Here is a 22126-nt window from a genome sequence, read left to right on the forward strand (position 1 = left end):
ATTTTTTCCTCACTACAAAGTTTTCACCAGATATAAGGATCCATTTATTTTAAGACAAAGAGTACATGGTATCGTGAGTATCCACTAACAAAAAGGACATATACACCATGGTCCATTCCATATGCAAAACTTTCCAATCCCATCATAAATTCAGAATTCAAGATCCACTAGAGAATGAAAATTTGGCAATTGAACCCTTTTTAAAATCTTAATATAAGAACAGATCATGTCAAAACTTATTTCAGTAATAAACCGTAACTTGAATACACATAGTATAATAACGCCAAAGTACAACATCTCAGCCAAAAAGGGTATGTTGCTACGAACATCGACACACTGGTGCGAAATTCCCATCAGCAAGGGCACCAAGGTAAATTGTGTTGACCTTATTTATAGGTTAAATAGGTGATAAAGAATAACCGTGGAAAATCTTATCAATCAATCAATCATCAATCCTTCTCAAGCCGGCAATTTTACGGATGCAGGTCGTTTGCAACTGACATGTGGGCCCCACAGCCCCTCGGACCCACATGTCAGTGAACATTACTGTAAGGGATCTCAATTGCAATTTTACCGGATGTTGATTGGTCCACGTGGCGTGCCAACGTTTAAGATAAATCCAGGAGTAATGAGGATTAAAAAAATGCTAGGATATGTAAAAGGAGATTAATGAATAGAAGTATCTAGAAATATGCAATATTATGTGCATGAAGTGAATGATCTAGATGCATCCAGTCATGTGTGTGAAGTTAAAAACAAAAGGTAAATCCAATCTATATCAACGGGTCTCAGCTTTTAGTATCTGCCTTCTCTGTAACACACACAGACATCAACTAATCTCAAGCTAGCATCAATTGGACCACATGATGTTGTTAAATATTGAGATAAATCAAGCATTTACCGATGGGGGGAAAAAAAAGAAAAACTCACTTGTGTAGGACAAGAAACAGAGAGAGAAGAGGTTAAGATATGAGAAATCTAGAACCTTCTCAAATATAAACTAAAATGGAGAAAGCGAGAGCCTTTAAAAATCTGAACTGCTGTCTTATTCTCCTTCGGTTACTCCAATACAGAAACCAGTAACAAAAATTCACAGGGCAAATTTATTAAAAAAAAATCATAGGAAAATTTAAAAGGAAAGAGGAAAAATTGATGGTAAACACATAGGGGGCCATATAGCGGCGCGCCAAAAGGTACGCTACTTTTCTAGTCTTATCTTATCTTATCTTATCTTATATAGTGAAAGCAGCAAGCTTTTTCACACGAGGATGCGTCACATCAAAAGGTACACATGCAATAAAAAAACAACAAATGGGCGTATGGTAATTTCCAGAGGTTTCTAGTGCCAAGAGAGGGGGCAAAGATAATAAAGAAATAAAAAAACTTGGAGGCTTCTAGTGATTTCTCATATAGCACAACTTAGCTAAATCTATAGTTAGCTTAGACCAATTGATACTTTGTAAATCAATTAACTCATGTTATAACCTTCTATAAACTAATATACCGTATACAAAAGTTATTATATGGGATCAAAAGTCGCGCAGAGCGCAACTACGTGGCTAACATATGGTAAAAATCACATCCTAGGTAGAAACTTGTCGAGGTGTGATCCTCCCTAGCGGGAGGCTGTGAGGCTCCCCTTTGTGAGTTCGGCTAGGGGACCGGGTGCAATGCCAAGGAACGTGTGCTCACGCAAGCGAGGTGGATCCGCGGGGATTGGGCTTATGAGGTGGAAGGCGAGGGATTATACAGGTTCGGGCCGCTATCAAGCGTAATACCCTACTCCTATTTGAGCGATGATCTTTGTGTGGTTACAAAGACTTCAGACCCTGGGAGTACCAGCTAGGGCTTGGCCGGCCTCTTCCCAGAATCCGGCTTTCTAAGAGACGTCCCCTTACTCGTAGGGCATGGTCCTTCTTTTATAGAAGAAGGGGATACCACATGCATCGCCCCTACACTCTCCTCACAGGAAAGGGGCCCACATTGCCTATATTAAAAAGCATCCCATGCCTTGGGCCAGAAGCGATCCATGCAGCTGCCCTTGGGTGGCCCCCACTGAATCCTTTCGTCTGACACGGGGGACATCCCCTGTCATCCCCTATTAAACGTTTGACGACTTTGTGGGCACACGCGCATGGGAGGTGGCGATCTGCATGTCCTCCCCTTGTGCATGATGGGACGGGGCATACCAGCCCCCACGCCGTCTGACACAAAGCGGGACGTGGGTGCGCTGCCACCTATCCCATCCATCCATCACCGGGTCACAGACCGGTCAAAAAGCGGTCGCCAGGCGCACGTCCATCAGTGGGCGGCGCACGACCTGCCACGTCGCATTAAATGCGACGGGGGCGGTTGGAGCGCCGCCCATAAATGCGCCTGGCGAACGGCGCCCTGCCCGCTCAAGCCCCCACATGGCCGTCACGTGGTGGCCGAGCGAGGGCCTCGGGGGCGGTTCATCCCCTCGGGCCCGAGGGGTACGACAAGGTACCCCAAGCCCCCCCCCCCCCCCCCGAGGGGGACTGGGCCCGCCGTGCGCGCCGCACAGGAAGAGCTTCCCTTCCCCCTAGTTCAGGTATCCTCGGGCCTATATCACCGACAAAACTTGAAACCTTTTATATATATATAAAAGGTCTTAAAAAAATCTCAAAAAATCACACATGTAAGTAATGTGTAAACAAATAACCCTACAAAGTTGCACGAACAAATTCAACTCCCTTTATGAGATATAAAATTAACAAATCATAGAGGAAAGCCACTATCATCTTTTTCTCCAATGTTTCTCAATTTTATATCTCATAAACGGAATTGAGTTTATTTTTGGAACTTTAAATGGTTGTCTAATATCAACTTAGCTATTTGTGTGATCTCTTTCAAAAGATCAGCTGTTTAGCTGGGAGGGGGTGTAGGATAAAGCTGTCCTATATATGATATCCAAGAATTAAAAAAAAAACACTGGCTAGTAAAGTGTAAAAAAAGAAATGTCACCAAATAGAAACAACAACAAAAATATTGCTGTAGTGTCAAACATGCCTCGTCCACATATATGCACAAACTTCGCGCCACCGCACTAAGCTCTAATTATTGCTCGGATGGCGCTATTACTTTTGTACCTATATAAGTGAGGTCAGCGCCAAGCTTAATAGCGCTAAACCTTACGGATAGGGATTTCGTGCCAATGTGATAATGTTCTAAACGCTAAAAGGTATGTGCGCGGATACATTATACTTCAGCGTCATCCTCGACGATGTTGAATTGTGATTTATTTCTAAAATAATTTCTTGGCACGGTTCTTTTTGTTGTAATAAGTTAAAAAAAACCCTAAATTGTCAAAATTTCGGCCACTAGTTGGGATATTCTGATCTGATCCCTCATCACCGCTAGCAGATCTCTGTAATCTCACCACTGAAGCACTGCTGATCAGCAGCCACCACCACCGGTCACCCCTGCAGGCCTGCAGCTGCTCCAACGGCTTTCCCCCTCCGTCACCCACTCCCTATCCGCCTATCCCATCCCAAAACCTCCTCTCCCCTCCCCCCCCGGCAGCCGCCGCCTCCAAAGTTCTCTGCTTTCGTCACCGCCAGCCTCCCTCCAAGGTAAACCACAGCACCGAATGTGAATCTTGCAGTTCGCGAGCTGACCAGCTGATCTTTTTGTAAAGAATCGTTTGGTCCTGCACCTCGCTGATCGCGGTCTGTTTCGCTGTTTTGCTATGATGCGCAGGTATTGTTCGATCCGGAGTAGTGAGTCTATGCCCTTGTCCGGATCCGAATGGCTGCCCTGCGGATCTGCACGCCGGGTGGTGGTGCTCCGGAGGCCAGAAGAGGCAGTCTTGCTGCTGCCGGGAGCGCGGTTCAGCATGGACCGGATTTGATCGGGTTCAGTTCTTGGGTGCTGCCAATCAGCGCCGGATATGCCGTGGACCGGAGGCACGCAGCAGCTGGTGGAGTTGCCGCATGCCATGGGCTCTCGTGTGCTGACAGTGGGAGGAGGAAGAATCATCCCAGGGCAAGTCTGGTGAATGGTGTGGTTTCATCTCTGGAGGACAGTAGCGGCGGGGAGCCTGCGCTATGCGTATCTGATTCACCTGAAGACGCTAGCTCCAGTGGAAAAGTGTTGTCCGATTTGCGTCGGGACATGGTGGATGGTATTAGTGGTATTCCAAGAATTTCTGCGGGAAAGAAGAAGGGGATGAAGTTCAGGAGAAGAGGGCAGGGTGGAAATAGATTGACACGGCGTAGTGCTCCGAGGCGTGCCAGTGGAAAGAGTGGGCAAGATCAGAGGATTTTGTTGAGCGAGGATGATATTGCTGCAATTTTGTCCAGTGTTACCCATGAATCTAGCATCGAGGAGTGCAATTCTGTTCTCATCTGTCTCGAGAAGCATAGTGATAAGACAGCTCTTGGTTTCTTTGAGTGGATGAAGGCTAATGGAAAGCTGAAGGGAAATGCTGAGGCGTATCACCTAGCGCTTCAAGCGATCGCCTGGAAGGAGGATTGGGAAGCAGCTGGACAGTTGCTTCATGAAATGGTTGCTGATTCGGGTTGCGCTCTGGATGCTCAAGCATTTAATGGGCTTATATATGTTTGTGCCAAACGGAGGCTTGTTGACTGGGGAACAAAGTGGCTTCATATGATGCTTGAAAGAGATGTGCAGCCGAATGTGTCTACAGTTGGTATGCTTATGGGACTTTACCAGAGGATTGGGAACCTTCCAGAAGCTGAATTCACTTTTGCTAAAATGAGGAAATGTGGCATTAAGTGTGTTAATGCCTACTCAGCTATGGTTACTTTGTATACACGGTTAGGCCATTTTGCCAAATCTGAGGAGGTTATTACTCTAATGAATAATGATGAAGTAGTTCCGAACATGGAAAATTGGTTAGTGCGGCTAAATGCTTATTGTCAACAAGGCAAAATGGAAGAAGCTGAATTGGTATTGAAGTCCTTGGTAGATGAAGGAATTGCTCTGAATGTTGTGGCATACAATACGGTAATTACAGGTTATGGAAAAGTTTCTGACATGCAGAAGGCAATGGAAGTGTTTGATAGGCTTAAGAGTGCAGGTTTAGCTCCTGATGAAACAACCTATAGATCAATGATTGAAGGTTTTGGTAGAGCAGACAAATACAAACAGGCAATTTTGTACTACAGGAAACTCCGAAACTCTGGATTTAAACCAAATGCATCCAACTTTTACACAATGATTAACTTGCTAGCAAGACATGATGACAGTGAAGGTGCAACAGAGATTCTCGAGGACATGCGGGCAGCAGGCTGCCAGTGTTCATCGATTGTCACTGTTCTTGTCCGAGCATATGGGTCAGTAGGAAGGATGCATAAAGTTCTTCAGATTCTAAAAGCATGCTTCTATAAGAAGATTTTGTTTGATGCCACCTCATGCTCTATTTTAGTAACAGGATTCGTTCAAAATTCTCTAGTAGAAGAAGCTATGCGTGTTTTGCGCGAAAAGAAGTGGAAAGATTCTGATTTTGAAGACAATTTATATCATATCTTGATCTGTTCTTGCAAAGAGGCTGGCTGTTGTGATGATGCTGTCAGGATATATAATCAGATGCCTAAGTCGGCAACACATCCAAATCTGCGTATTTATTGCAGTATGATTGATGTTTTCAGCATCATGGAGAGATTCACTGATGCTGAAGCTTTATATCTTGAACTGAAAGCATCATCCTGTGTTCTTGACATGATTGCCTACAGCGTAATTGTGAGGATGTATACTAAAGCTGGGCGACCAGAAGATGCCTGTTTGGTTTTGGAAGACATGGAGAAACAAAAGGAAATAGTTCCTGATAAGTACCTTTTCCTTGACATGCTTCGGACTTACCAAAAATGTGGCCTACTCGAGAAATTATCTGATACATATTACTGGATACTAAAGAGTCAAGTTGAATTGGATGAAGCCATGTACAACTGCATTATAAACTGTTGTGGGCGGGCAATACCGGTTGATGAGCTCTCAAGAATTTTTGATGAAATGATTCAACAAGGGCACTTGGCCAACACTGTTACCCTCAATGTATTGCTAGACATATATGGAAAAGCCGGGCTTTTTAATAAGGCAGAAAAGGTATTTCTCATGGCTCGCAAGCAGGGTATGGCAGATATCATATCATACAATACCATTATTGCCGCGCATGCAAAAAATGGGGATTTTCGTAGCATGATTTATTTCGTCCAGAGGATGCAAGAGGCAGGGTTCCCTGTTTCTCTGGAGGCGTACAACTGTATGCTGGATGCTTACGGTAAGGCAGGACAGTTGGAGGAGTTTGCTGCTGTTCTGCAAAAAATGGAGAGAGCAGGATGCGAGTTTGATCACTATACTTACAACATTATGATCAATATATACGGGAGAAAGGGTTGGATCGAAGGAGTTGCAAACGTTCTTGCGGAGCTAAAGAGCCGTGGTGGCGAGCCAGATCTGTACAGTTACAACACCTTGATAAAAGCATACGGGATAGCAGGAATGCCTGAAGATGCTGTTAAACTGATGCAGGAGATGAGGATTAAAGGCATTGCCGCTGACCGAGTAACCTATACTAACCTTATAGCTGCTCTACAGAGGAATGAGAATTTCCTGGAAGCAGTTAAGTGGTCTCTCTGGATGAAGCAAACTGGAGTTGCTGCAACTCGAACATGATGTGCCTAAGAATTCAGAGTTTTGGTTGCATGCAAATTCTGGCATCCGCACACGTTTATATTTCATCTTTCAGTAGAGTACATACATACATGTGAGTGACATTGTACAGAGAACTATTTCTGATTGTTCTACACATCCTATGGGTACCGGAGATTCAGAAAAACCTCCTACCTTTCCATTCTCTTACAAGATGAAACTCAATCAGTGGATAGCAAGATAGGAACTTTTATCATACCAATCATACAATTGTAATTTTTTTACCAGAACTGGTTTGAACTTCTGATAATAATGATCAAAGATTCATTGAGAAACCCAAGTTCAATGTCCATTGTACCCTCTCATGTCTGTCAATCTGTCATTGTAAAATCTGTGCGCTTTCTGCGATCTCAATTCAGGCAACTTTTCCCGCTTGATTTTGACGTACCTGACCAAATGTTTTCGGTCAGTTTGTAGTTGTATGGCCTTGTTTAGTTACCCAAAATTTTTTCTCAAAACATCACATCGGATCTTCGTATACATGCATGGAGCATTAAATATAGATAAAAATAAAAATTAATTGTACAGTTAGGAGGAAATCGCAAGACAAATTTTTTAGCCTAATTAGTTCATAATTAGCCATAAGTGCTACAGTAACCTATATATGCTAATGACGGATTAATTAGGCTCAAAAGATTCGACTCGCCGTTTCCAGGCGAGTTATGAAATTAGTTTTTTCATTTGTGTCCGAAAACCCCTTTCAACATCCAGTTAAACATTCGATGTAACACCTAAAATTTTTTCTTTTTACGAAAGACCCGATCTCCAAATTTCAACCTTTCGTAGTACTACTAAACGGTCAAAAAAAAGATGTGACGGCAATTCCACTTCCTTTGACTATCCATACTAAAAAGTCAAAAAAAAATTTGCCGAAAATGTCAGCAACACCTCGTCGCCTCCATGCCTTTTAGTCAACGCCTCGCCTTGTTCAGATGCAGCAGGTGAGGTGAGAGCTCCACCTCCCGGAGCTCGAGGCTTCCCCGGTGAACACCTCCTCCCGGACAAATAAACTAATCCAAATGCCGACCTCGCTTCCGGTGCTCGAGCTCATCGGCGAGGCGTCCGCACGTGCGCCAAGAACCCCTCATGAGCAGGTGAGGTGATCCTTCAAGAAACCAGCAAAAGAAATCCAAGGTCAATGCCGGAAGAACAACAAGAAGCGGAAGAGGGGATCGCCGGCGGCGGCGGCGGATGGGCGAGCACGGCGCTGCAGCCGGTGCGGTGGCTGCGGATGCTGTGCCGGGAGCTGGGCGCGACGTTCGTCGCCGGCGTGGTGCTGGTGTACGGGCTGAGCCAGGGGTTCGCCGGGTCCTTCTTCCGCGTGGCGTCGGACTACTACTGGAAGGACGTGCAGCGGGTGCAGCCGGCCACCGTGCAGCTCCTCTCCGCCGTCTTCTTCATCCCCTGGGTCCTCAAGCCCCTCTGGGGGATCATGACCGACGTCTTCCCCGTCCGCGGCTACCGCCGCCGCCCCTACTTCCTCTTCGCAGGTCAGCCACTGGAATCCTGCATCTCAAAATGATGAGATTGATGATCTTTAGTTGGCGTGCATAGATAGTAGAGATTAGAGAATCTTATCAGTAGATAGAGTATGCGCACAGTTAAAGAACAAAAAAATTTGTGAAGATTTTAGCAATATGCTTGCTGGTAAGAACATCCTGAATTCCTCCTGTGTCCATAATGTCGTAGAAATTTTAGTTGTGGTGGCATATTTGGTACTCCCTCCGTCCCATAATATAAGAACCTAGTCTGGGACCCTAGGTTCTTATATTATGGGACGGAGGGAGTATTTGGTAGGCATAGTAAGTTCTTAAATGATATTTGGGGTCTGATGTGGTGGTAATTGAAAACATAGTGCTAGTTCAGCTTTTTCAAAAGGTTCAGGGGGTTGCTGGGGGTAGAGAATTGATAACACAACGAGTGCTTGGTGATAGTACATACTTTTAGACTTTGTAGAGAGAGGTTGAGTGGAGACTGGAGAGGTAGTTCCAGGCACGAGCAGGAACTGTTTATGCTAGGTATCAGCAGCTCATTGGATGGAATTGGGGATGAAGATGTGTTGGTTCAACTACCATGTGGATTTCGTTTGGGACTTTGGATATTTGATGATATATGCATTGTTTATTGGAGGTCTAGCCAGATCTTAATTAGTAGGTGCAAGATTTGGTGTAAGATGTTATCTTGCCAATTCTTAGAACAATTGAAGTATCAATGTGATGTATCTGTGATATTGCACTTTACAAATTGCTGGGCATGATCATTTTAACAATTCCTTGCTGTAGTAAGTTTTTAAAGTGAGTCTGAGAAAGTAGCAAACATGGAACATATTGATCAGAAACTTATATGTTACATTTTGTCGATTTCTACAGCAGTTATAAACTTGACAAATAAATCCCATTTATTTCTGGTGCTGACAGGAGTACTTGGAACGGCTTCAGCTGCTATTGTTACCATGGTTAATGGACTACCGATGACTTCCGCTATACTTTCCTTTGTGGGGATATCAACAGCAGTTGCCATAGCAGATGTTACAATAGATGCATGCATTGCGAAGAATGGTATTGATAAGCCATCATTAGTCCCAGACATGCAAAGCCTTTGTGCATTCTCATCATCTCTAGGTGCACTTATTGGGTATGCTACAAGTGGAATGTTTGTCCACCATCTTGGGGCACAGGTCAATTACAGCCTAAATTCTTGAAGCTTATTGAATTGCCAAGTTCCATTTTTTGGTATGTTGCTTCATTGATAATTTAAATTTTGTATGATTCTTTTTGTAGGGTGCATTAGGTGTGATGGCTTTACCTCCTGCAACGTTGGTTTTTCTAGGATTTTTCATATATGAGCTGAAAATGTATCAGCATAATGTGAAAGAGAAGGTATGCCGAAGTGAAAAGCAATATTGTTCTATCTACTTGTGACAGTTTTATTTGTGTGCATTGAAATTTTGTTCCCTTTACTTGTGACATTTTTTATTTGCCTGCATTGAAATTTTGTTCCATTTAATTATGATATTTTTTTGTTTGCCTGCATTGAAATTTACCAAGTTTTGAATATCAATATATATTTTTGGTGTCTTCATATGGTCGTACAGATAGAGGATGGTTTATCTGATATCGCTGCATGCCACTTGGCTTAGCCAAGCTGAGACGAGTGGCTTGTGTATTGTTCTTCTGAGATGTGTAACATATTAGCAAAGTTCACAATAAAATGAAACTGATGCTTCAGTGACTGAGATTCATCACAGGTCTTGTTAAAGCAACTAAGACCTTTACGGATTGAATCCCAAGTAAACACAGACAGTGAACTCAATAGGCTGTAAAGCATAGGCAGAAACCAAGTATATCTTAATATATGGTATAACAATGAAAGAAATACACAATATATAGTTTCTCACCAAGATGCTAATGTGCAGGTTTTGAATAAGGTTCATATGGCAGTGAAAGGGATGGCTCAGACAATAAAGTACCCAGTAGTGTGGAAGCCATCCCTGTACATGTTTCTTTCCCTGGCGCTTAGTATCAGCACTCATGAGGGACAGTTCTACTGGTATACTAGCAAGGAACCACCTAATCCTGGATTTTCTCAGGTAAATGTTTTTGTTTTTTACCTGCCTGCTTAATCCTATCGCTGATTAGCATATTTGTTGGATAAAAGGCCTAATCCAAGTCCATATTGGAAGTTTGAAACAATAGCACATGGTTTTGGACTGGAAAACCAAGTTTACAATGTGCCCCCAAGTACTCTTCTTTTTGCTCTCAACACTTCTACACATAATACAGAAGTACAAAACACAGGGACATCATAGGCATACAGATGTTCTTTAAAACAGCAACTACCTTCATTTCTTCTCAAGTTCATATCATGTCTTTATGATGCTACCTTTTTTTTTCTCAGGGTTTGTTTATACTTGTCAATAAGATAATACAAGTGAGGTGCAATAGGATATGTTGAATTGGTCCTACACACTAATCACCAATCACTTTCAAGCAACAGAAAATAACACAATCAAGGTATATCAGGAAGGAAACCTAGACAAAAGTGTGCCCTTTCCTTCAAACTGGGAATCTAGTATGCACTCACACGGGTTATGTCCCCACAATCTTGCTTGGTCCACAATGCTGTCCTCACTGTCTGTAACAGATGCCTTATATAAGATAGACTATGTTATCCCAAAAATATTTCTTCACCTTATCTCAGAATCTAAGCCTGGCACATAACAATTAGTCCTAATCTCCATGATCTAAGAGCTTATAATGAATAGATAGTACACAATCTCCATGTTCAAGCGTTACATGGAAACTTTACAATGGCATTGTTCCTTAAAGCTTAGGCAGTCAGGCCCCATTTGGAGAGCTGGGTTTTCTCCAGATTCCTAGACATTTATACAAATATAAAGTCAGGGCATGATGAGTATGTTTTGTGAATAGCGAAAGCAAATGCATAAAGCATCCCTCACAAAGGATAAAAGAAGACTGTTGATCATGAAAAATTCACACTTGTTATAGGGTGAATGGAGATTAGCATCAGTAGTTCAATCCCTTCTGATATAGTAATTATCTTGCTTAATCTAAAGGAATCTGATCTAATCCCTTTCTATCAGACAAGTTCTAAGGGTATCATAAGTGTAAATTAAACAATGAAAAAAGACGCATGTACAAAAAAGATTCTTACAAACAGTTTACAAGTAGTAGTCTGGGATAAGATCAATTGTGGTCATAGTTTACTGCGGCATAATATTTGTTGTCATCTCTTCCCTCCTTTTTTTTTTCTTTTTTAATGAACATAAGCTATGTACTTCCTAGTTATACAGAAGCATTCTTAAAATAATTGTATTGATATAATTATCTAAGATCAATAGATCTTCCTTTATCTTAAAAAGACATAAACAGTTTCCACATATTTCTTTTTTCACTTAATCTAACCAGTTTTTGTTAAACAAGTGCTAACTGCTAAGGGCGTCATAAGAGTAAATTAAATTAAACAATGGAAAAGGACGCATGTACAACAAGATTCTTACGAACAGTTTACAAGTAGTAGTTTGGGATAAGATCAATTGTGGTCATAGTTTACTGCTGCCTAATATTTGTTGTCAAAATTTCCCAATTCTTTTTCTTTTTAATAATCATAAGCTATGTGCATCCTACTTATACAGAAATGTTCTTAACGATACGATTATCTAAGATCAATAAAGCTTTCCTTCATCTGAAAAGATACAAACAGCTTACAAAGATTTCTTTTTCGGCTTAATCCAACCGCATTTTGTTAAACAGGTGCTAAGGGTGTCAATAATGGATTGAGATCCTCTGACGTAAAGTCAGTGGAACATGGTGATTGACATGTGGGCCCCACCGCTCTTGGGCCCACCTGTCAGTGACCACATCCAGGGGCGAAGCCACGTGTAGGGCAACTTGGGCTTGGGCCCCACACGTGGCAAAAATTTTTAATGGAGAAACACTGAAATTTACGTAGAATTTGCACACAAAATTTATAGTTATATGGTTTAGCCCTACTCTTGCTAAAATGCTGCCTCCGCCCCTGACCACGTCAGGGGGTAACTTTACGTCAGAGGATCCGTTTCCGTCAATAATGTTGTCACAAGATTAAAAATAGTACTCATCCCATTGCATATGCAGGAATTTGTTGGTATGGTCCATGCCATCGGCGCAGTTGCATCCATGGTGGGCGTCCTGGTGTACCACAAGTACCTCAAGGACTACCCTTTCCGGAGCATCCTCTTCTACGCGCAGCTGCTGTACGGCGTCTCCGGCCTCCTCGACCTCACCTTCGTGCTCCGGTGGAACCTCCTCCTCGGCGTGCCCGACGCCGCCTTCGTCACCCTGGAGGAGTGCTGCGCCCGCGTCGTCGGCCGCGTCAGGCTGATGCCGATGATGGTGCTCAGCACCAAGCTGTGCCCGCCGGGCGCCGAGGGCACCTTCTTCGCGCTGCTCATGTGCATCGACAGCGCCGGCATGCTGGCGGCCAAGGCCGGCGGCGCCGCCGTGCTGCGCGCGCTCCGGGTGACCAGGACCGACTTCGCCCGCCTCTGGCTCGCCGTCCTCGTCAGGAACCTGCTCCGGCTGTCCACGCTCGCCGCCATCTCGCTCGTCCCCACGGCCGACCAGACCGACGTGCTCCTGCCGCGCGACCTCCTCGCCGTCGCCGGCGACGGCTCTCCTCCCGCCGCCGGCGACGGCGACGACGAGGAGAGGCTGCAGCTCGCGAAATTCGCTGATCACGTCGACGACGACGACGACGACGACTGAACATAGTTGATCATACGACATTGTTGCAGCGCGTTCTTGCATGCATCCTGTCACTGTCAGGTGAGGATGCAGCTATAGTAGCTCTGATCAATCGATCAGATAGATTCGTTGATTCGTTCATGGCGAGCGCATGCATGTCTCTGATGAGACGTTGCCAGGTGACAGAAATGGCATCTCTCTCTGTACGGGCAACCCGGAGTGGAAAGATGAGCTGGGATGTACGGATTCTGTTTTCTGTTCAGTTTGGTTAGCATAGGAGGATTCTACAGAGAAAAAAAAAAAAGGGAGAATTTGAACCATGCCACACAAATTTTACAAAATTTGTGATATGCCACCCTGACCCACATGTTATTGACTCATGTGGGTCTTATATGTCATTGAGATACGGGTGGTATATCTCAAATTTATAAATATAGGGTGGCATGGTTCCAACAAACCCAAAAAAAAAAATGAAGTGATACTAAACTCTGGATTTGTTTTAGAAAAGATGCTGAACTTTGGGTTCTATCTCAGGTTGCAGTACATCTCTACTTTATAAGTAAGTTATAACAACTGGGAATATATATAGTAGACTATATACACAGATTTGTTATTCATTGATCGTCTGATTTCTTGCTCATCCTTACTTGATATCCTCATCATGGAATGCTTTCTAAGGTTCGTGCTCTGTTGGCTTTCTAGGTTTCTCCGGCAACGGTGGCAATGGTGGCCATCTCCTGTTTGAAAGTGATGATTGGCTGATGAAATGAAATGGGACGACTCACTTAATTAACGTGATACATTAATATTTTAAAAGATAATTAATTAATAACTAGGAACAAGCGGATGGAAAATAAGTAGAAAAACATATTTTATAGGCATGAAGTAAATAATCCATAAATAATACGAGCCAATAATCTGCCGAAAAAAAGTTCCGAACTAGCCATATATAGGCATCTACTCCATCTGTCCCAAAATAAAACAATCTCGCTAAGATGTGATACATCCTAGTATATGTCCAGATTCATTGTACTTGGATGTGTCACATCTTAGTACAAGGTTAGCTTATTTTACAGAAAAACTAATACACGGAATCCCGTCGGGGGCATAGGGACACGTGATAAAACAGGGGTAAGCATTATATATTTCCTAGATCCGTTTCTCCCGAATCAAGTTTCCCCCACCGATTTATTTTTCTCCCCTACCGAGGAGTAGCACTTCGTCTTCCTCCTCCCTCCATCCACTCCTCTGCCCCAGTGGCCATCCTCCTTCTCCCTGTCCTCGATTCCTTGACCATCGTCTTCAACGCCGATGATATCCCCTATCCTCTTTTCCCCCTTTCTACACCGAATCTGGAGCATGTGAGAGTGTGGAGGTTGTCGAGGGCATGGGGGTTATAGCCAAGGACGAAGCCAACTATGACTATGAGGTTGGGGGTTGCCATGTGCGAGCAGAAGGAAAGAGAGGCGGCTAGGCCGAGGGGGACGAGCTCCTGGGCACCAACATGAAGGTGGAGGCGTCCAGTCTCGACGAAGATGATGACCTTGGTGTTGATGAAGTGGATCGATGAGAGGTCGTCGGGTTTCTTCATGCTCCTTGCTAGCCTATCACTTCTACTCGCTAATGTTGTGTACAGGTATGTCACAGCTGATACCTTAGGTATTAGAGGGTTGATACCAAGGTTTGATACCTTGGGGTATCATGTCTGGTACCCAAGTACTAGGGTCTGGTACCTTGGGGTATCATGCCTGGTACCCAAGTACTAGGGTCTGGTACCTCGGGTATTGTGCCTAATACCTAGGTACCAGGATCTGGTACCTTGGGGTATCATGCCTGGTATCTTAGGTACCAGCCGGTACCCATAGGTACTAGGTGCATGTTATCAAGTAGGAGTATTAGGTATCGGGTCTGGTACATATGGTATCAGGTGCCAGGTCAAGACATGAGGAAAGATAGTGCATTGTCATCGTTTGGTTGACCAACAAGTCACTATCATTGTCTCATCTTCTCTTCTCCCTTCCTCTCATCGACGCCTCCCTCCTTCTTTTGTTGTTGTTGTGATTAGTGAGGGCAAGGAGCTAGGGGTGCCACTGTTTCATTTATTTACAACATGGGTGCTCGAACATGGGGAAGACAGGTGGTGGGGGATTAGATTCATAAAGTATCCCGTTGGAATGGAATCCCGTGCTGTAGCAATCCTCTTATTTTAGGATAGATGGAGTAGACAGCAATACAATGTTTGTTGTGAGATAGTGGTAACGACACTAAACCTACCCTTGATATAGGAGTTTATGGTTGATTAGGACGAAGGATTTGCAATTGAGTCACCTAAAACCCTTAAATCCAACATGTTGTGCTCTAGTAATGTGGCAGGGTTACGGATAAGGTATACCCTCTACCCTTGGATATACGTCATACATCGATATGGTATATCTACGCGTATACGGACGTTCTTTGTACACGTTAAGGAAATTCATCACGGAGTCCACAGATGGAAAGATTCCTACTCGGATAAAACTGGGTCGTCACTGTATCGTGTAGGGTCCGATGTCTCCGAGTCCTACTTGGAGACCAACTGACCTACGGTATAAAAGAGACCCCCCGGGAGGACCTAAGGCATCGAATCTTATCGCCAACACATCCACTACAGCCTACGAAGCCGGAACCTACAGGAGCCAAGTCGCCGGGTGATCTAGTCGAACCAACTCGACTACGATCTCGTCGGTATCATCGAGTTCCACTATTCCCTTTGTAATCTGTGATTTCCGTTATATAATCCCATATCAACTGGATTAGGGCTATTACCTATTAAGGGGCCTGAACCAGTATAATCCCTGTTTTTTGTTGCTTGATGTCGTATTACGTAGATCCTCACACCAGCGTACCCCAATACCCTCTATATCCGGTCTACGGGTATCCCCCGTCGACATAATGAAAGTGATGTCTTATCTGGCGAAGGCATGACAGTAGTAACAACAACGATGATAGCTAGGTTAGTGTTTAGAGTTTCGGGGTAAGGATTGGGGGTAGGGCTAAGGTTAGAGGTTAGTGTAAGGGGAAGAAAAGGGTTTCCTGTGTTAGATGGTGGACCGACAGGGACAGTAGACATGTGTTAGTAGTGAGACAACAGAGCCATCAACAAAGCATGAGTTTGAAGGAGGACAATGAGCGAGGTCGATGATAGAGAAGTTAGGAGGTAATGGTATCTCTGGCAGCCTTAACCACCAAAGATGGGGGAAGAATATGGCAGGGCAGAGAGGGGAGGCACCTCACCGTTGTTTGACTTAGTAAGGAGAGGGTAAGAGGAGGGGGGAGGTCGACCTTGTAGGACTCGTGGGTACCTCACCGTTGTGCACGAAGCATGTTAGGCGTTGGTGGGGAGAAACACCTGAGGGGAGAAGATAAGGTTGGAATCATTGTAGCAACATGGATCTTGTTGCAATCTAGACCCTCTAAATATGAGTGAAATTTATAGTAACTGGAAATTAGATAGTCAACTTAGACAATTACGATGGTGAAAGAAACAAAGTGGTTAATAAGTGGTGACAATGAATATGAATCAATGGTAGTGGGTGATCCATGTTAAACTTATCATTGTGAAAATTGGTGGAATATCATAGTGTGACTTGGCCCAAGTTAGCCTTGATTTTGGCATGTTGCTTCTTCACTATAAGAAATTCAAACAACCAAACGTCATGTACCAGTTGTTCAGCTCCCAGCTTATAAAATGGCAAAGGCTAATACACCAAAATTGTTTTCAATTGATTTCCATGCACAAGTAGAACCCATGTTAAAAAAACACAACTTTCCTATCTCCTCTTATACTGAGGCAAGAGGTGTACCTTGCGCAAAATTTGGTTTATCGTCTCGCTTTGCCATACTCTTTTAGGTATGTGCTTGTTTCATTGCAAAGTTGGTGCATGTCATAGATATTTAATTTTTAGACCCCACGTGCTATACATTTACTATGTTTTAGTCAAATCTTATCTTAGATGCGACCATAAGTTTGTTAGTTGTCTTCAATATTTGTCTCACCTAAATTATCTTTAGGGTGTAATTCACTAGACCTTTTAACAATAGTACATTATCATTTTCTTCTCGTTTTAACCATCAAACCAACAATATTCCCTTATTCCCTTATCATCCTCGTTTGTTTTCTCCCCCCCCCCCTCGTTTTTTCTATGAGAGCCTCATTGGTCGCCCATATTTCCTAATAAGAAAAACGGTTTATTAGAGGAAAAAAATAATTTATAAGTAAAACTTTTATGTATTTGTTCGTAGTAACTTAAATGCCAACATTAAAAGGAAATTACGTTGAGAATATCTTATAATCAACTTCAAAATTAAGTTCAAAAATTCAAATTTTGGTTTTTTTTCTTTGGTTCATTAGGTCAACCGATGGGACTATGAAATGATAATCCTCTACTAATTCTCTTTAACTTAGCTTAAAATAATATATACTTTTAATAGATGAAGAGAGTAACTTTCGCCAAGTTTAAGAGTGAACCAAACATGACCTATAAACCCTGGAGTGAGCCCTAAACATGGTAAAGGCTGTGTTTAGTTCCACCGGTAAAAAGAATTTATTGGGTCATATCAGATATATGGATACCACATTTGAAGTATGAAACGTAGACTAATAACAAAACAAATTACATAATACGCATGTAAACTACGAGACGAATTTATTAAGCCTAATTAATCTATCATTAGCAAATATTTATTGTAGCACCACATCATCAGATTATGGCGCAATTAGGCTGTCGACGGGGGATACCCGTAGACTAGATATAGAGGGTATTAGGGTACGCTGGTACGAGGATCTACGTAATACGACATCAAGCAACAAAAAACAGGGATTATACTGGTTCAGGCCCCTTAATAGGTAATAGCCCTAATCCAGTTGATATGGGATTATATGACGGAAATCACAAATTACAAAGGGAATAGTGGAACTCGATGATACCGACGAGATCGTAGTTGAGTTGGTTCGACTAGATCACCCGGCGACTTGGCTCCTGTAGGTTCTGGCTTTGTAGGCTGTAGTGGATGTGTTGGCGATAAGATTCGATGCCTTAGGTCCTCCCGGGGGGTCTCTTTATACCGCAGGTCAGTTGGTCTCCAAGTAGGACTCGGAGACATCGGACCCTACACGATACAGTGACGACCCAGTTCTATCCGAGTAGGAATCTTTCCATCTGTGGACTCCGTGATGAATTTCCTTAACGTGTACAGAGAACGTCCGTATACGCGCAGATATACCATATCGATGTATGACGTATATCCAAGGGTAGAGGGTATACCTTATCCGTAACCCTGACATAGGCTTAAAAGATTCGTCTCGCAATTTATATACAAACTGTGTAATTAGTTTTTTTAATATTTAATACTCTATGGTCATGTTCTTTTCTCTAACAAAAGTTGGATTAAGATTAAGATTTTTGTGGCACGCTTTTCAAACTGCTAAACGATGTGTTTCGTGCGAAAACTTTCTATATGAAAGTTGCTCTAAAATATCATATTAATCTATTTTTTAAGTTTGTGTAAAACTCAATCAATTATAAGTTAATACCATCTTATTTTACGTAAAAAACTTAATCTTCATCTTTATTTTTAAGAGATTCAAACACCACCTATCCAACGTTTGATGTGATGAAGAAAAAAAATTTGCCGGTGGATCTAGACACCCCCGAAGAATCAATGTGCCATGAGTCATCAGTCATGACTCATGACACGATGGGCACACGGTCACGCACCACATGGCGCCGGCGCCGTGCCACGCTGACCCTTCTTCTCTTCCCCCGTTGCGGCTGACAAACTATTAATGCCCCCCTCACGCCCCGTGTTCAATTCGCCCCCCAAAAACCAAACCTCCCTTCTCTCTCTCTCCTCCTTATCTCCAGTTCTCCACCCACCCACCCTCAGTGCCACTAAAATAAAGGCCACCGGTGTCAGCGCGTGGGGCCCACCTACCGGCCCCCACCACCCTGTCAGACACGATCAGAGACACCCCAACCCAACCCAACCCAACCCAAGCCCCGCGGCGACACCCGAGAGAGCTCAGCTCAGCTCAGCTCGGCGACGACGACGAGCGCGCGCGCGTCTGCCGCTGCTGCGGCTGCCGAGCAAGAGGACATGCATGTGAAGTCCCCCCGCTACTACTCAATAATTCCTCCGCTTCCTTCCTCTCGGCTCTCACCCCACCCAGGCCGCAGCGACCACCACCACCGCGCCGCGGGGCCCACCCACCCCTCGCGTCCTCCAGCCGCCAGCCAAGCCAGCTCCTGCGCCTTTGTTCCCATGCGCCCGCAAGAAACCCCACCCCCACCACCACCCAAGAATCTCTCTCACACACTTCACTCGGTCTTCCTCTTCTTCTTCTTTCCATCTCTCTCTCTCTCTCTCTGGTCTCAGTGAGGTGAGGTGAGGTGAAGGTCAGTGATGGCGTGGGGGGCTTGCGCTCTGCTCCTCCTCCTCCTGGTACTTGGTGCGGGAGGAGGAGGAGGGGTGCATTGCCTGGAGGTGACGAGGAGCAGGAGAGCCTTGCAGAGGAGGCACCACCTGAGGTCAAGTGAGTTCTCTTTGCATTGATCCCTTCTTTGCTCATCGCCTTCTTCTTCTTCTTCTCTCCTTCTTTCTTGATGCTCTTCGATGGCATGGGATTGGGTAGCTAGCTAGCTAGAACGGATTCCATGCTTTTCATTGCTTGGTGTTCAGGCTTCAGACACCATAGTTTTCTCTGAACATGCATAGGTGTTGACGTGTTGTTGTAACACGATAATCTGCAATGTGTTGGTTTGATGGTGCTTGCGTTCTTGATTAGTTAATGATTACTGCTCCCAGTTTTACATCGTAGTGTTGCCAATGGGGGGAAAAATGACCCGTTTTGGCAAGAAAAGTGGAGGCGCGTGAATTGCCAAGATGTGAGTGTGACTGCGCCATGAATGTGATGAGCTCCTTCTATATCTATGGTGTTCGTTGGTCAGCGGCTCACCCGGGGCGTTTGCCAAAAGTAGCACGCCTCCAATGTAGCCTTCGACCATGGGAAGAATTGCATAAACAATGATGGGAATAGTAGCTAGTGAGCTGGTAGATTGATTTCCATGTGGTTGGTGAATGGTGGTGACTCGGACTGATCGATGATGCTTTGAGGTTTTTCAGGAGCAGAGAGTGGCGCCACCATACTGGAGCTCAGGCACCATGGCGGCGGCGGCGGCGGCGGCTCGGGGAAGAGCGGCGGGAGGAGCAGGGAGGAGGAGCTCGGCGGCCTCTTCTCCTCCGACGCCGCGCGCGTCTCGTCGCTGCAGCGTCGCGCAGGCGGCGGGTCTTGGGCGGAGGACGAGGCGGCGGCGGCGGCGGCGACCGGGCGGGTGCCCGTCACGTCCGGGGCGAGGCTACGGACGCTGAACTACGTGGCCACCGTGGGGCTTGGCGGCGGCGAGGCGACGGTGATCGTGGACACGGCGAGCGAGCTCACCTGGGTGCAGTGCGCGCCGTGCGCGTCGTGCCACGACCAGCAGGGCCCGCTGTTCGACCCGGCGTCGTCGCCGTCCTACGCCGTGCTGCCGTGCAACTCCTCCTCCTGCGACGCGCTGCAGGTGGCCACCGGCTCGGCGGCCGGGGCGTGCGGCGGCGGCGAGCAGCCTTCCTGCAGCTACACCCTCAGCTACCGTGACGGCTCCTACTCCCAGGGCGTCCTGGCGCACGACAAGCTGAGCCTCGCCGGCGAGGTCATCGACGGCTTCGTGTTCGGCTGCGGCACCAGCAACCAGGGGCCATTCGGCGGCACCTCCGGTCTGATGGGTCTAGGCCGGAGCCAGCTCTCGCTGATATCACAAACCATGGATCAATTCGGTGGTGTCTTCTCATACTGCCTACCTCTCAAGGAGTCAGAATCATCAGGGTCTCTCGTCCTCGGCGACGACACCTCGGTGTACCGGAATTCAACCCCAATTGTGTACACAACCATGGTTTCCGACCCGGTGCAAGGGCCCTTCTACTTTGTTAACCTGACCGGGATCACCATTGGCGGCCAGGAGGTAGAATCTTCAGCTGGCAAGGTTATCGTCGACTCGGGAACGATCATCACGAGCCTCGTGCCTTCGGTGTACAATGCGGTCAAGGCAGAGTTCTTGAGCCAGTTCGCGGAGTATCCGCAAGCGCCGGGGTTCTCGATTCTTGACACTTGCTTCAACTTGACAGGGTTCAGAGAAGTGCAGATTCCTAGCCTGAAGTTTGTGTTTGAAGGCAATGTGGAGGTGGAGGTTGATTCCAGTGGAGTGCTCTACTTTGTCAGCAGTGATTCTTCTCAGGTTTGCTTGGCTCTGGCCTCCCTGAAATCTGAGTATGAAACTTCAATCATTGGTAATTACCAGCAGAAGAATCTGAGGGTCATATTTGACACTCTAGGATCTCAAATTGGATTTGCACAAGAGACTTGTGATTATATTTAACATGATTTGATTTGGAGGGGGAAGGGGGCCATGAGCTATGTGAATATCCCTATACCTGGAGATCTGTTTTGAGATTACTTCTGGTAATTGGCAAATGGTAGTACAGTATTAGTTATTGTCAAATGTACAAGCATCTATAATTGCTTCATTCTGTTTTTTTTTTTTACTGCCGTTTCTTTGTGCTTCAGTTCATCCTAGATTAATATCGTTTCAAGAAACAAGTGGATTTTTTTTGTTTGTCTTCTTGTTTCATTAGATCCTACAACTTCCTTGTAATTTCAGATCCTACTGTAGATCATCCAGTGCATATTGACAACAAGAAGCACAATACCAACTTGTAAATTTAGAGGGGAAGGCAGTAGTGGTTATGTTTTTTTTTTAATGAAAGAAATTAGGCATAAGTGAGCAATGTACAGCAACTGCGCAATCACTTGAGAGAATGCCGAATAAGAAAATTTATGTAAAAAGAAAGCAGATCAGGACATGCCGATCCTATAGCGATCAGATCTGACACATGAGGTCGGCACTACCTTTCCAAATGAAGACATCTGCAAGAAACAGCAGACAGAGAATATACACTATGCAGAAATGTGCTTTTACAGGATACAGATCAAATCATACGCCAGAGTTACTGATAGTATAAATTAAAAATGAAAGAAGAATAAAAGGCTAGAATCGCATTCTCAGTTCTCACATCACCCAATTGGGAATGCGAGCTCCAGTGGTTTCAGGTAT

General features: G+C 44.7%; 3 protein-coding genes and 1 long non-coding RNA gene across 5 annotated transcripts; 3 read left to right on the plus strand and 1 right to left on the minus strand.

Moving 5' to 3' along the window:
• The first annotated feature begins 3379 nt into the window (after positions 1-3379).
• LOC4347096 (pentatricopeptide repeat-containing protein At4g30825, chloroplastic) lies at positions 3380-6968 on the plus strand. The gene is made up of 2 exons (XM_015795830.3): positions 3380-3593; positions 3721-6968. Exon 2 carries the CDS (start codon positions 3769-3771, stop codon positions 6655-6657), a length of 2889 nt encoding a protein of 962 aa, XP_015651316.1. The 5' UTR covers positions 3380-3593; positions 3721-3768; the 3' UTR covers positions 6658-6968.
• Positions 6969-7629: 661 nt separating this feature from the next.
• Positions 7630-13555, plus strand: LOC4347097 (probable folate-biopterin transporter 6). Of its 2 annotated transcripts, XM_066304233.1 has the most exons (6): positions 7630-8183; positions 9111-9370; positions 9474-9572; positions 10109-10282; positions 12330-12842; positions 12888-13555. In XM_066304233.1, exons 1-6 carry the CDS (start codon positions 7832-7834, stop codon positions 12957-12959), a joined length of 1470 nt encoding a protein of 489 aa, XP_066160330.1. In that variant the 5' UTR covers positions 7630-7831; the 3' UTR covers positions 12960-13555. The 2 variants fall into 2 exon arrangements, with proteins under 2 accessions (XP_066160330.1, XP_015610601.1); XM_015755115.3 differs by having other exon boundaries at positions 12330-13555.
• LOC136351826 (uncharacterized) lies at positions 7976-8428 on the minus strand. Its single transcript, XR_010735080.1, has 2 exons — positions 8293-8428; positions 7976-8199 (listed from the first exon to the last, which is right to left on the minus strand). It is a non-coding gene; the product is annotated as an uncharacterized lncRNA (long non-coding RNA).
• Positions 13556-18841: 5286 nt separating the features above from the next.
• Positions 18842-21606, plus strand: LOC4347098 (aspartyl protease family protein At5g10770). Its single transcript, NM_001417279.1, has 2 exons — positions 18842-19509; positions 20100-21606. The coding sequence occupies exons 1-2, from the start codon at positions 19380-19382 to the stop codon at positions 21389-21391; spliced, it is 1422 nt and encodes a 473-aa protein (NP_001404208.1). The 5' UTR covers positions 18842-19379; the 3' UTR covers positions 21392-21606.
• Positions 21607-22126: the final 520 nt, after the last annotated feature.

The sequence above is a fragment of the Oryza sativa genome, chromosome 9 (assembly GCF_034140825.1).
Source record: "Oryza sativa Japonica Group chromosome 9, ASM3414082v1".
Taxonomy (NCBI): domain Eukaryota; kingdom Viridiplantae; phylum Streptophyta; class Magnoliopsida; order Poales; family Poaceae; genus Oryza; species Oryza sativa.

Excerpts from the sequence above, each read along its gene's own strand:
- LOC4347096 (XM_015795830.3), top strand. The coding sequence starts at position 3,769 with ATGGCTGCCCTGCGGATCTGCACGCCGGGTGGTGGTGCTCCGGAGGCC.
- LOC4347097 (XM_015755115.3), top strand. The coding sequence starts at position 7,832 with ATGCCGGAAGAACAACAAGAAGCGGAAGAGGGGATCGCCGGCGGCGGC. Across the intron at positions 9,371-9,473 it reads TCCACCATCTTGGGGCACAG|GGTGCATTAGGTGTGATGGC; the intron begins GTCAATTACAGC and ends TTCTTTTTGTAG. Across the intron at positions 9,573-10,108 it reads AGCATAATGTGAAAGAGAAG|GTTTTGAATAAGGTTCATAT; the intron begins GTATGCCGAAGT and ends GCTAATGTGCAG.
- LOC4347098 (NM_001417279.1), top strand. The coding sequence starts at position 19,380 with ATGGCGTGGGGGGCTTGCGCTCTGCTCCTCCTCCTCCTGGTACTTGGT. Across the intron at positions 19,510-20,099 it reads GAGGCACCACCTGAGGTCAA|GAGCAGAGAGTGGCGCCACC; the intron begins GTGAGTTCTCTT and ends GAGGTTTTTCAG.